Source organism: Dermochelys coriacea, chromosome 1, assembly GCF_009764565.3.
Source record: "Dermochelys coriacea isolate rDerCor1 chromosome 1, rDerCor1.pri.v4, whole genome shotgun sequence".
Taxonomy (NCBI): Eukaryota; Metazoa; Chordata; order Testudines; family Dermochelyidae; genus Dermochelys; species Dermochelys coriacea.
Window position 1 is genome coordinate 125,030,572 of NC_050068.2, and position 12,667 is coordinate 125,043,238.

Consider the following 12,667-nt stretch of genomic DNA (forward strand, 5'->3'; position numbering starts at 1 on the left):
GAGACCTCTTAACCAGTAATACCCTGGAATTCAAACCATGGAGAATCAAACTCATTTGTGACTTTAATACAGAACTTCTTTAATATGATCCAACACATGACCTTTCATATAATATCTTATATGGCATGCTTTATATGAAATATCACAACCACATATGAATGATGAATATGGGAGTTTCAGGGTCCCATTTTGAGGTACAGTGTGTCACAACCATATTCTGTTTACATAAGCAGGCACAAATATACTCTTTGTAAAGCTTGGATCAACAAATGAAAACTTGCATGTTATTAACGTCTACCTATACAATGAAGAGAAAGTACTTAGTCTAACTATTCTGTGTTTGTACAGTGTCTAGCACAATGGGGTTGCTTTCTTGGCTGGCCCTTAGGTACTACCATAGTACATGTAATTATTATTAATATTACTAATAATTGCATTGTTTTTAGGTAACAGGAAGACGCTTCATATTTCAGAATTACATTGGAGAAAAAAAATACACCTTGCAAATCAGAGCAAAAGGAGATTCTTGTTTGATAAGCGAGAATTGGGGGGAATGGAGTGAGCCCATTGAGTTTGGTAAGGATGTTGAGTATTTTATTAAATTTTCCCTCGGTAATTACCTATCTGTTTCACTTACTGTCTCACCTTCACAGACACAAACAAATCTTAATTTGATTCAAATATTTTATTCCTACCTGCTCAGAAGAAAGTGAGGGAGATTACTACGTACCTTTTAATATTTGGAAAGCACTCAGATACTGTGGTAATGAATGCCAGAAAGAGTTAAGACTGAAACAGCAATAAGTGCTCAGCTACCATGAGTGTGGCATATCAAAAACATATGTTTCTTTGCCACCAGCTCGTTGTTGTCATCTCTTCTTCCACTTCCATGTCCTCTCCTACTCATCCTCTTTCTCTGTATCCTCATCCCTGTCCTCCTCCTCTTTGTCTTCTGATGGAGTCCTCAGAAACTCCTGGGCTCCATGTGTTGGATCATATTAAAGAAGTTCTGTATTAAAATCACAAATGAGTTTGATTCCCCATAGTAATAACTGAATGATCAGGGAGGTGCCAGTCTAAGAATCCAGTGTTCATCGACTGAAGAAGGCGTCAAGTGGAAATAACCAGAGGACCCTCGGAGGGTAGACTGGAATCCACCCAACAGCCTCCAGAATGGGAGAACCAAAGAACAAGATAACATCTGGCAGCACAGAGCCGTCAGAAATGTGCCATCTGCTGATTGATTCAGCAACAGCATGATGAAGCAATTCCCATAGACTGGCATAGGAATAAATTCCTATAAAAAATGTATTCTAGAAAGTGAGAACTTTGTAGTCTGATTTTGCAAATCAACTTCCAGGAGCATCAGATGAGCATCTGACAAGGCTCTGCTCCCTCCTTATGTCCAGGCCACCTGGCCAGTGGCTTGGCATGAGCAACTCTAAGGCTGGTAACTATGATAACACACCTTGCCGTACCTGTGTGGGTATGAATTGATGTGTGAGATAAAATAGTGAAACTGGAATGGAATGTTATAGCTATAACTAACTGCTTACTATGATTCTTTCTGTATTGACAATAAATGTGGCATTTTGCCTTTTCCCCTTTAATAAGGTCCTGCTGGTTTTTATTTTATTGGTATAACACATGGCCCTGGTTGATCTATACTTCTGTTGGATTTATAAATTCTATCTGTTCCTCAGTCCTTTACTCAGTAAAGTATCAGACTGAAAGGTATTTCAGATTACATAAGTAGGCTTGTCATGCTGGCATTCATTGCTATCAGTTATCTAAGCAGCTATTTGACATACCATGTATGCTCATCTTTACTATGCAAAATATGTATAACCTTTGTAACTGTCTTTCTTTAAGGTAACCCAGATGATACAGTTCTTATGGCTACAATTGTTTTACTCATCATAGCACTTGGAACAATCCTAGTGGCATTGGTCATATTTTTTCTCTGCAAAAGGTAAAACTTTTTGTGAAACATGGATATACCCCCCCCCCCAAAACAACTTTAAGTGTCTAAATTTTGCCTGATTTTTTTTTGCGGGGTGATATTTATAAAGGGATTGCTATATATTAGGGGGAACTGGTACCACCACTATTTATTAAGGTTGCCCAACACTTCCCATTCTAAGACCCCGTTTTCAATTGTTTATAACTTTGCCAAGCCATTTGGACAGAAATTTTCCATGCTGTATCAGGGTGAATTAACTTTCTTTCTTTCTTTCATGTCAGCCAAAACAGTTCAGTCATCTCAGAGAATTAGGCTAGGAAAAATATGCTGATTTGCGATTTGTAAATACACAAAAACAAAAACAGCGATCTTTTCTTTGGATAGCTCTAATGCTGATGCAGCCATGCTTTGGGGCAGGGACTTGAAATTTGGCAGACTGGTACCCTTTGTGGCTGTGTCTTTTGCTGTTGCTGTGAAAATTGCAAATATTTGGCCTAGTTATAAGCCTTTGAATAATTGAGGTTTGCACATGCTCAGTAGGGCCTTGCCAAAGCTTAACAGCTGAAATCTCTAAAGATTTCACCCTCACCTGCATGCTTGAGCCTCTCACAGCTCCTGATGCCAACCCAATTGCCTATGCACCATCCCCACAGAGTGACTGGAGCATGCTCCAGACCAAGACTACAGGGGGTCATTCCCTATAATGGCTGCTCCCAGCTGCTCTGAGCCAAGGTGGGGCTGAACACCAGAACTGAGATCAGGGAGCCTGTCTCCCCTGTCCACTAAGTGAAACCCTGCTAGCACTCAGGCAACATGGAGGAGGGAGTAGTCTGATTCAAACACAGAGGGATCAAGAACCCAATATAAGGCATTTCATGAGAAGTCTAGGGGAATAGATCGGGACAAGGAGTGTTGGGGCAAAAACTGGGCCTAGCTGGGCAAGACTAGGTCTGGGAGCCAAAGAGAGAAATGGGGGAAAGATTAAGAGAATGGGTGGGAAGGAAACTGTGATTGGATGAGAAGCTGGGTGAGATTGGGACTGGAAACCAGTGGGATGAGGAGAAGGTGTGGGGAAGGGAGAGAGATCTGACAATGAGCTTGTCTGCAGTAGGAGAACTGGAGCTAATAGGACAATGAAGCTGGGACAATCAGCCAGGGGAGGTGAGAACACTGAGATTGGATGAGAAGCCCCAGGAGAGAGACTGGGAGCAGGGAAGGGAACTGGGACTGGCTGAACAAGACAACTGGGCACAAGGAACTGAGGCATAAGGGGAGGGAGGACTGGTAATGGCTGGTCAAGGAGGCTGGGAGTTGGAGAGGATGGTGACTAGGTCTTACTGGACAAAGAGGCTGGGATTGGGATCAGATGCCTAAGGAGTGGAGACTGGGACAGGCTAGTGAGGAGAATGGGACTGGTAGCCAGTGGTGGGATAGAGATAGGACTGGGAGAGGGACAGGTTGGGGGGAATGGGGAAGAAGAGGTAAAGCCTGTGGGGGATGGACAGAAGAGTCTGTGCCCACTAGAGCAGTGTTTCCCAAACTTGGGACATCGCTTGTTCAGGGAAAGCCCCCTGGCGGGCCGGGCTGGTTTGTTTACCTGCCGCATCCACAGGTTCAGCCAATCACTGCTCCCACTGGCTGCAGTTCGCTGAGCCCGGCCAATGGGGGCTGCGGGAAGCAGCGGCCAGTATGTCTCTCGGCCTGCGCCAGTGGGAGCCACAATCGGCCAAACCTGTGAACGCAGCCGTAAATAAACCGGCCCGGCCTGGCAGGGGCTTTCCCTGGACAAGCAGTGTCCCAAGTTTGGGAAACACTGCACTAGAGCATTCCCTTCCAGAGCCTGAAATGGAACCCAAGATCCCCGAATCTCACATTCCCTTGCTGTCAGCAAAATCTGTGAATGACACTGGCAAAGTATCCCACTCTCCCTCTAATGTTGGTCGACAGAGGGATAACAACCTACTATTGGTACCAGTTATCTATTAGCTGAAATGGCAGAGGTCTATGTGGTGGATGTTGAAAGGTTCCAACCCTGCTGATGACCCATGAAGATGTCAATCTGATGCCATACGATGGAATTTCTGGGGTTTTTTTCAATTGTTTTTTTTAAAATCTTAGGCAATTACACACCAAAAATCCATTAAATCACATTCATGTGGCAAAGTCAAGCACTCGAAGTTAGGAAATGGCAACTTGTACAACCCTGATTTATTGCCCTTGTGCATGTGCATTATGATACAGTCTTTAATATGACCACATACATACTATTTTTTCCACAGGACCTCTGCCTCATTCAGTGCACAAAACGGTGCGCATTTATTGAACTGCTAGTCAGTATTTTGTTTTATTCTCATTATTCAGTTTGTGGGCTCCAGGTCTTTTTTACTGCACAATATTCTAATCCTGACATTATAAGACAGAATTACTGATTTTTTAATAGGCTTTTACATGGTGCTCATTACTATAGTACCTTCACTAGGGTGCTTCATAAACATTAATGAATTATTTCCCCAATACCCCTGTGAGATGAAAGGGGCTATTTTATTCCCTTTTACAGATGGGAAGAAGAGGCACAGAGAGATTAAGGTCATAACTATCCACTAATTTTGGATGCTCAATCTGAGACAGCTAGGACCTTATTTTTCTGAGTACTCAGTATTATGTAGAACTTCATGTGTTCAAAGTGAAACTTCCATTGACTTCAGTTGCAGTTGTCAGCGCTCAGCACTTTTGCACCTCAGACCAAGGATTTCAAGTAAGGTACTCTTAAAAAGTGGAACACACAATTTGTGACCACCTGTGGAAAGTTTGATTTAAGTGAGCACAGAATCTCATAGGAACTCTGGCAGAGGCAGGGATAGAATTCAGTTCTTGAGGGCATAATTCAACTGCCTCAACCAGGAGACCAGCTTTTCTCTTCCTGTGAGCCCTACCTCATTCACTGCACACTTTCCACATTCTGCAACAAATGAGCCAGGGAACCTACACACAATAGACTCATTCACTACACAACCCTGAGCAGATCCATCCTGTGAATTGAATGAGGCAGGAGTTCTGCAAAATAATATGAGATTATGTAATTAAAGACTATATTGTAATGAATGCACACAAGAGGGCAGAACTAAGATTGCCCAGGCAACCTTAATTCTGGCATTTCCTAACTTTGCTGTGCTTGACTTTGCAATCTTAATAATGTTCTTTTAACATAGTTTTTGGTGCAGTTACATACAAAGATTGTCTTTTCTAAAGTTTTGTGTCCCAAAAAGCTTGCAATCTAATTTATATAAGTAAATACCTGGAGTAGTGAAATCAGTGACAACTCTGTAACTATGCTTTCCTATATATTAAATCCTGTCAAGTAATATTTGTACTGTTTCTTTAACACTGCAGTAGGAAGTCAGGTCAGTGGGATGGCAGTGGAGCAAGTTTTGGGCAGAAGGTTACAAGTGAAACATAAGAGCTTTAATAAGGAGCATAATTCTCCACCTGTGTGGTTATTTACACTAATGCAAAATAAATGTAAATTGCTATCATTCCTATTCAGTAGCATTTTACATTTATTTTGCAATTATGTAAATGGCATCATAAAGTTCAGGGCAATGGAGAATCAGGCCTAAAATGGTTTCCTTATTCTAATCAAGTTCCTTGTTTAGTATTAGAAGAGAGTGACTTTCTGTGATTTTTTTTAAACCAGTCACAAGGCAAGTAGTAGTAGTAATCAAAATTCTAAACAATTAATTAATGTTACTCCACTCTACGCTAACCAAGCATAAATTTACAGTTCCTCCACTGATTCATTGTACCTTGAAAAAGGAAAATAAGAAATGTCTCAAACTTGTAATAGAACAGAAAATATTTGTTTATGTCCTATACCTATTTCTTTTTGTTCCCAAAGATACTGCAGTTTGAAAAAATTGTTTTCTCCAGTTCCACAACCAAAAAACAAATTTGATGAACTTTTCCAGCAATCTGATAAAAATATACAGGTACATTTTTCTTATGTAAAATTTGTTGATTGTAAGGATCTATCTCAGACTGGAAGGTCTGACACAAAAAGTCGAGGTTTGCATTTCAGTTTACAAATATTAAGACAGTTTGATGTGAATTCTTCTTTGCCGTTGTTCAGTGTTATGTGCTGTTAAACAGTTGGTCCAGCCCACTGGTTCTCCCATTCTAATGCTGAGTGACTATTGATACCGGTCAATTACAGGTATATAGATGTTTGTAATTCTGACCAGTGTCACGTGACTAGGGCCAAAACATAAAGATAATTCTTTTGCCAGCCCTGCTGTGTTGCTTCTTCATACGGTCTTAATATTCTTGAGTAAGGGCTGCAGAACTCCCATTCACATTAACTGGAGTTTCGCCTGAGTAAAAACTGTACGAACCAAAGTGTTTCACCTTTATCTACAATCTATTTGGGTTAATAGAAAACTAGACAACAGAGAGACGTTCACAGACTGAGAATAACTTTATTTTTCTTTACCATGTCTGGGAGAACTGAAAGAGAAGTTCAGTATTCAAATCACCTCCTTCCCTTTTATTCAGTTTGACATGGCTAGTTGACATTTAGCTCTTGACTAACACATCAGTAGTGTTGAAATAAACAAGATTGGCTCTTAGCTGCAAGATATTAATTTATTGTTTTCTGGAAACATCTTTTACATTGCAAAACAATGTAATGTTGATTTTGCCTTTGAGGTATCATAATACTGGTATACCCAATGTTGTTTTCCTCTTAATGACAACTCTCTGATGACCAAGAGGTGTGATTATAAAGAAAAATTAAAGGAAAAAAATGAAATAATTCCATTAAATACCTTTAACCATTAAATGAATAAACTGAAGTCTCAAGTGGTAAATTTCTAGTTAATCTAATGTATGAAACTAAAGGAAGATTTTTTTTTCTTCCCTTCAATAGAGGGAATATATGGATCTAACACCAACAAAATCTGAAACTGAAGAAATAACTTTTGTTGAAGAAATTAAATAACTTCTAAAAGCAAAACGAAGCACTTGGATTCCCCAACTCAAACAACTACAAATCCTCATGGCAATTTTGTATGTTTTGCACACTCACTCCCTTTCTCTCCCCTACAAATACTGTGACTCACTCATATTAAAGGTTTCAGAATAGCAGCCGTGTTAGTCTGTATTCGCAAAAAGAAAAGCAGTACTTCTGGCACCTTAGAGACTAACAAATTTATTAGAGCATAAGCTTTCGTGAGCTACAGCTCACTAATAAATTTGTTAGTCTCTAAGGTACCACAAGTACTGCTTTTCTTTTTACTTATATTAAAGACCCTGTATTCAGTTTCTTATAACTTTGTCAAATTTGAATAATTTGGACAGAAGTTTTTCCATGCTGCATGTCTATTTGAGGGTGAATATTCTTGGAGTGTTTAAAAAAAACCCATTTCAGTAATTTGTTAAAACAAATTTAGGGAAAAAAAATAAATTATTTTGCCTATATTAAAAAACCTCTTACAACCTTTTCATTGACAATCTCTAGTGCTTCCCTGCTTTGAAACTGGTGGAAATTCAGCAGGGGTGTTGCTGTGATGACAGGAATGTGCTTTATTCATCCTTATGAATATCAGCCCAAATTTGGCCAAGTTATTAACCTTTGTGACAAAGCTCTGTCCTTGCCTCTGTGGGTCCCGCATTTCCTGGCAGATTTCGCTAGCCTCAGAGGCTCACTGTGACCCTCCACGTAACCCTTCTTTCTCTAGAGACAAGGGTCACAGTCTACTGAGCCATTTTCATCATAAGCCAGCGAGGGAGGTGAGGAAAAGTTATCTTTCCTTGCACAGTCTCTGTTGTCTCCCAGTCTCAGTGATTAAACAGGGGGTAAAGAGGGGGGGAGCCCGGGCCCACCATCTATCCCAGGCTCCAGCCCAGGGACCCTAATAGTATCAGCTATGGTAGCTGACCTTTTAGAAACATGACATGTACAATTCCCTGAGCTACTTCCCCCACAGCAGCCCTCACTTCCTCAAGCTCCACTTCACCCTTACCTCAGGGCCTCCTTCCTTGTGCCCGATATGGTGTGCACTACTCAGCCTCTCCAACAGCCCAACTTCCTCCCACAGCTCCTGACATGCACATCCACCTGACTAATTGGGAGGCTTTGAACTAGTTTCAGCCAGCCCCTGATTGGCTTCAGGTGTCCCAATCAGCATAGCCTTCTCCCTGCCTTCTGGAAAATTCTAAATTGGCCCAAGGTGTCTTAATTGACGTGGAGCAGCTTCCATTTCACTGATCCTGGTACCAGGGATTGGTGTAGCCTGGAGCGAATCTCTCTCTCCCATAGCCTTCTAGCTTGGAGGGAGGTGGGAAGCCGCTACTCCTGCTGCTGCTAGGCCCTAAGCTCTCCCTGCTGCTCCAGCTGCTCCCCTGGCTGGGCCAGACACCCCCCCTTCTCTGCTACCTGGCTGCTAGACCCCCCACTCTCAGGTGCTGCTACTGCTCCAACTGCAGCCCCGGGGGGGGGCTGCTAGCCCACTCCCCAGAGAGGTAGAGTGGGAACCCCAGCCACTGCTTTTGTGGATACCACCACCTGAGAGGGGTCCATTCTGCCTGCCTGGACTACAACCTGGAGTTCCTGGAGCTGCTGCTGCTGCAGAGGCCACTGCCTGGAGCTGCTGAAGCCAGAGGAGGAGAAGAAGAGGATCATCTGCCAGTGGGGCAGCACCTAGAGACTTTGCAGACCACTGTGGAGGGGGCCCTAAGACTGAGTAATTTTCAAACTGTGCTCTTGTGGTGGGGGTTTTGACTGTGTTTACAGGGACACAGGGTGTGGTGTGGAGCTGCTCCCCGATCCATCTGTGTGTCCCCCTCAACCCCCACCACTATTACCACCATCGCTGCCCCCTCCACCACCCCCACTGGCTGTATACCATCTGCCTCAGCTCCTGCCTGTGGACTCAGCTGCTTGCTTGGCTTGCCACGCCCTATTTCCACCCTTTGGGCCAGAAGCAGCAGCAAGCTAAAAAAGACTTGTGCAAGTGCACATGGGCACATGTGCCCCCCCGGACTGCCTACCCCCCAGCTTTGCCCTTTATTACCTGCCCCATTTGCCACTTGCTTTGCCTCCTCTTTTGCTCCAGCCCCCCTTACTAGCTTCAGTTTGTTTGCCTGCCCCGCCCATTTCCTTCTGCAGCCTTTGTTTGTTTGCCCCGCCCCAGCCTCTGAAGCTAGCCCCTTGGTTTCCCTGTTCTACCCCCAGACCGCTTAGCCCCTCGCTCCGTGTGCCCATGCCCCCTCCCATGCGCTTGTGCAATTCCCCATTTTAGTTGCAACCCTCTTCACTGCACCCTCAATGTTGTTGAATCCCCCCCCCCCCGTAGTGCACCAAGAGGAGCCGGAATTTCCACCTTTTGTCGGTGACTGACCCCTAACCCCTGATTGCCCCCCGTCTAACCCACCCCTTTTGGCGCCCTCCTCCCCTGCCTGCAGCCTAGCGGGGAGGAGTGGTCGACCTGCTTCCCCTCTCCCCTCCTCCTTTTGGTGTCCCCCCTTTCCTCCTTGTTCATGATGGCGAGGGATGAGACGGGTGAGACCTCTCCAGTAGCCCGAGCTCCCCCACCCCCGCCTGCCCCTCTGTCACCCCCCCAAGCTTCTACCTCCGCTGCCAAACCATCTGCCATCGCCCCCGCTGGGGCACCAGCAGCGACGGGCACCGGGGTGACCTCCACTGCTGCCACGTCTATCACCCCCTCAGATTTGGGGGGAGTCCCCCCAGCCGGCGGGAAGGGCCAGGGGAAGTAGAAGGGGAAGGGCCCCGCTAAAAAGACCAGGCCCTCCATGGCAGGGGCTGCCCCCAATTTCCTGGCCCCATCTCCAGCTGGGGCGCCCCTCCCCGCTGTTCCCTCCACCAGCTCTGCAGGTGACCCTCCCCCGGCCCCCAGAGCATACGCCCAGGTGGCGGCAGCCCCCCCGCCTGCCGCTACATCATTTCTCCAGCCCACCGCCTCCGCTACCATCTATAGCGGCCAGGGCCCCTTTCCCACCATGACCAGGAAGCACGGTGTCCGTTGCCTCCTGGTGCCCGCCTCACCCCACGTGGAGACCTATGTGCGGGCATTGGCGAGGGTGGTGGGGCCCACGGCCATTGTGGCGGCCTCCAAAATGTATGGCAAGGTCGTCTTCTTCTTAGCATCGGAGGCCGCCGCCCAGGAGGCGGTGGAGAAGGGCCTGGCGGTGGGGGGCGTGTTCGTCCCCTTAGAGCCGCTAGAGGACCTGGGCGTCCGCCTGGTCCTGACCTCCGTCCCTCCCTTTCTCCCCAATGTCGCCCTGTTACCCGCCCTTTCTGCCTTGGGAAAGCCCATCTCTGTCATCAGCCCTCTCCCGTTGGGCTGCAAAGACCCCGCCCTCCGTCACGTCCTCTCCTTCCGCCGGCAAGTGCAGCTTCAACTGCTGCTGGCGGCGCGCGACGGAGAGGCACTGGAGGGCTCCTTCCTAGTCCCCTACCAGGGGGCCCGTTACAGGGTGCATTATTCCACGGGGGAGGCCCGGTGTTACCTCTGCCGGGAGATGGGGCACGTCCGGAGGGACTGCCCCCTGGCCCGGGAAGAAGGGGCATCCAGGACCCCCGAGTCCCGGCGGGGCACCAGCCCCGTCATCGCCAACGCCCCTGGCTGCCCGGCGCCCGAAACCGCCCCTCCTCCTTCACAATCCACCATTGCTCCCGCTCGGGCCCAAGGGGCACCTCCCCCACTATGCCCAGACGAGCGGGAGAACCCCGCCCCCACTGTTTGCAATCTGGCGAGGCCTGTGGAGGAGGGTGCGGCAGGGACACCACCAAGCATGGGAGAGGGCCCACCCCAAGGGGAATCTTCCCTCCCTTGTGCTGCCCCACCGTTACCCCCTCGAGTCCCTGAGCCATCGCCTCTGCCCCCTGACACAACCCCTGCTAGCCAGCCCCCGGATGATGCCATGGAGGGCTGGGCCCTAGTCCAGGGGAAGCGGGGCAAGCGGAAGGCTCGAGCTCCGCTCCTCCCATCTGACGCAGAGGCCCCCCGGAAGACCAGGAAGGGGGGCACCGATGCCGAGCCTTCCGCTCTACCCACGGGTGTGTTCCACCCACCAGAGCCGGCTGGGGAAGACGTGGCAGGACTGGAAGGCGGTATCTCCCCTCCACGGGAGTCCCTCCCCTCCAAGACCCCCGAGGCACCATCTGAAACCCCAGTGTGCCCCGAAGTAACTGTCGTGTCAGGTGCCGGCGGGGAGAATCCCGGGGTAGCGGAAAACAATTTCCCATCTATATTTGAGGAGATCGAGGCCCTGGGTCTGACCCCGGTCACCCAGGGGGAGGACGATCCTATGCCAGCGGGCCTCGATCTGGGCGACTTCATTCCAGCCCCCCTTTCCCCATACTCCCTCCCCGTAACCGTTGCTTCTGCTCTCACCTCCGAGGAGCCCCTGGACTCCTCCATCAACCCGGCTGCAGAGGGCACCCCGCTGAGAGCCGCCGAGCCAGTTGAGGCGACGGCCAGTGCCACGCGGCTGGAACCTGAGCCACCAGGGGCATCCCTCGCTGGTGAGGAGCATTCAACCTCCTTTCCGGGAGAGGACCCTACAGAAGGAAGTCCACCTCCTGATGCCGTGGCTGCCAAATCCACCAGAGAGCTTGCGCCCGGCATCAGTGAGAGCCCTCTCCCGACCCAGACTCTCACCTCTACCCCTGCCCCTGCCCTTATCCCGCCCAGCTCCCGAGATATCATTGCCACCCCTGGGACTGTCTCCCTCCCCTTTCCAACAGATGACTCCCAGGGAATGGCCTTTGTGTTTGCCCGTCCCGACCCACCAGGGGCTGCTATCCTCCCTCCGCCGCCCTATCGCCCCAGCATTCAGGTCAACCCATCAGGAGCCCCGTCGGGGGTCCGCACCCTGTCTGCCCGTCTCGCTGGGCCAGGGGGCTGTACCAAGGGCCCCATCGGGGAGCAACCAGACCATAACCCCAGCCCCCCATGTGCTGCGAGAGGAGTTGCGGGAGTTCCTAGAAGACGTCCGTGGCTCCCGCAACAAAGTCCAGCTTGCCCTCCAGCGATGGGGGGACTTTAATCAAATCCTCCGGGCCGCAAGGGCCCTCATGTGGGAGGGGAAAAGGACCGGGAGACAGGGCGCCGCGGCCTACCAGCGGGTCCGCCACTTCCGTGACTCCTTACTCACCTACGGGGTGGGTCACGGACTGCTGCGCGGCCCGCCGGGAGCCACGAGCATCCCTGCCGGCGAGGATCCCCCCCAGCCCTCCTCATGGCACCCTTTACCATCGCAACATTGAACACCCGTGGCAGTAGGATGGGTCTCCGCAGGTCCCAGGTGCTCTCCTTCCTGGAGAGGGGAGGTACTCTGTGGTTTTCCTGCAGGAGACCCATACGGATCCGACCGCCGAAGACAGCTGGCGGCTGGATTGGGGGGACAGGGTCTACTTTAGCCATCTCACAGTTCATACGGGTGGAGTGGCGACCCTGTTCTCCCCCGACCTACGCCCTGAGGTGCTGGGGGTCGCCGAGGCTGTGCCGGGTCGCCTGCTGCACCTCCGGGTCCGCATGGAGGGGCTCGTAGTCAACCTCGTCAACATCTATGCCCCAGCAGCGAGCCCGGAGCGGCTGCAATTCTATCAGCAGGCGTCCGCCTTCCTCGGCACCTTAGATCCTCAGGAGTGCCTGGTCCTGGGAGGGGACTTTAACATCACCCTTG

The 12,667-nt window shown here is 49.1% G+C and overlaps 1 protein-coding gene across 4 annotated transcripts in view; it reads left to right on the forward strand.

Moving 5' to 3' along the window:
- Window positions 1-7,592, forward strand: part of LOC119849948 (granulocyte-macrophage colony-stimulating factor receptor subunit alpha-like) — a 39,717-nt gene extending 32,125 nt beyond the window's left edge. For all 4 annotated transcript variants that reach the window (XM_043496856.1, XM_043496725.1, XM_043496798.1 and 1 more), the window contains 5 exons: window positions 447-576; window positions 1,873-1,972; window positions 5,859-5,949; window positions 6,885-7,073; window positions 7,252-7,592. In XM_043496856.1, coding sequence (XP_043352791.1) covers window positions 447-576; window positions 1,873-1,972; window positions 5,859-5,949; window positions 6,885-6,956 — 393 coding nt within the window. In that variant the 3' untranslated portion in view covers window positions 6,957-7,073; window positions 7,252-7,592. The remainder of the gene's footprint in view (window positions 1-446; window positions 577-1,872; window positions 1,973-5,858; window positions 5,950-6,884; window positions 7,074-7,251) is intronic.
- The last annotated feature ends 5,075 nt before the right edge of the window (window positions 7,593-12,667 follow it).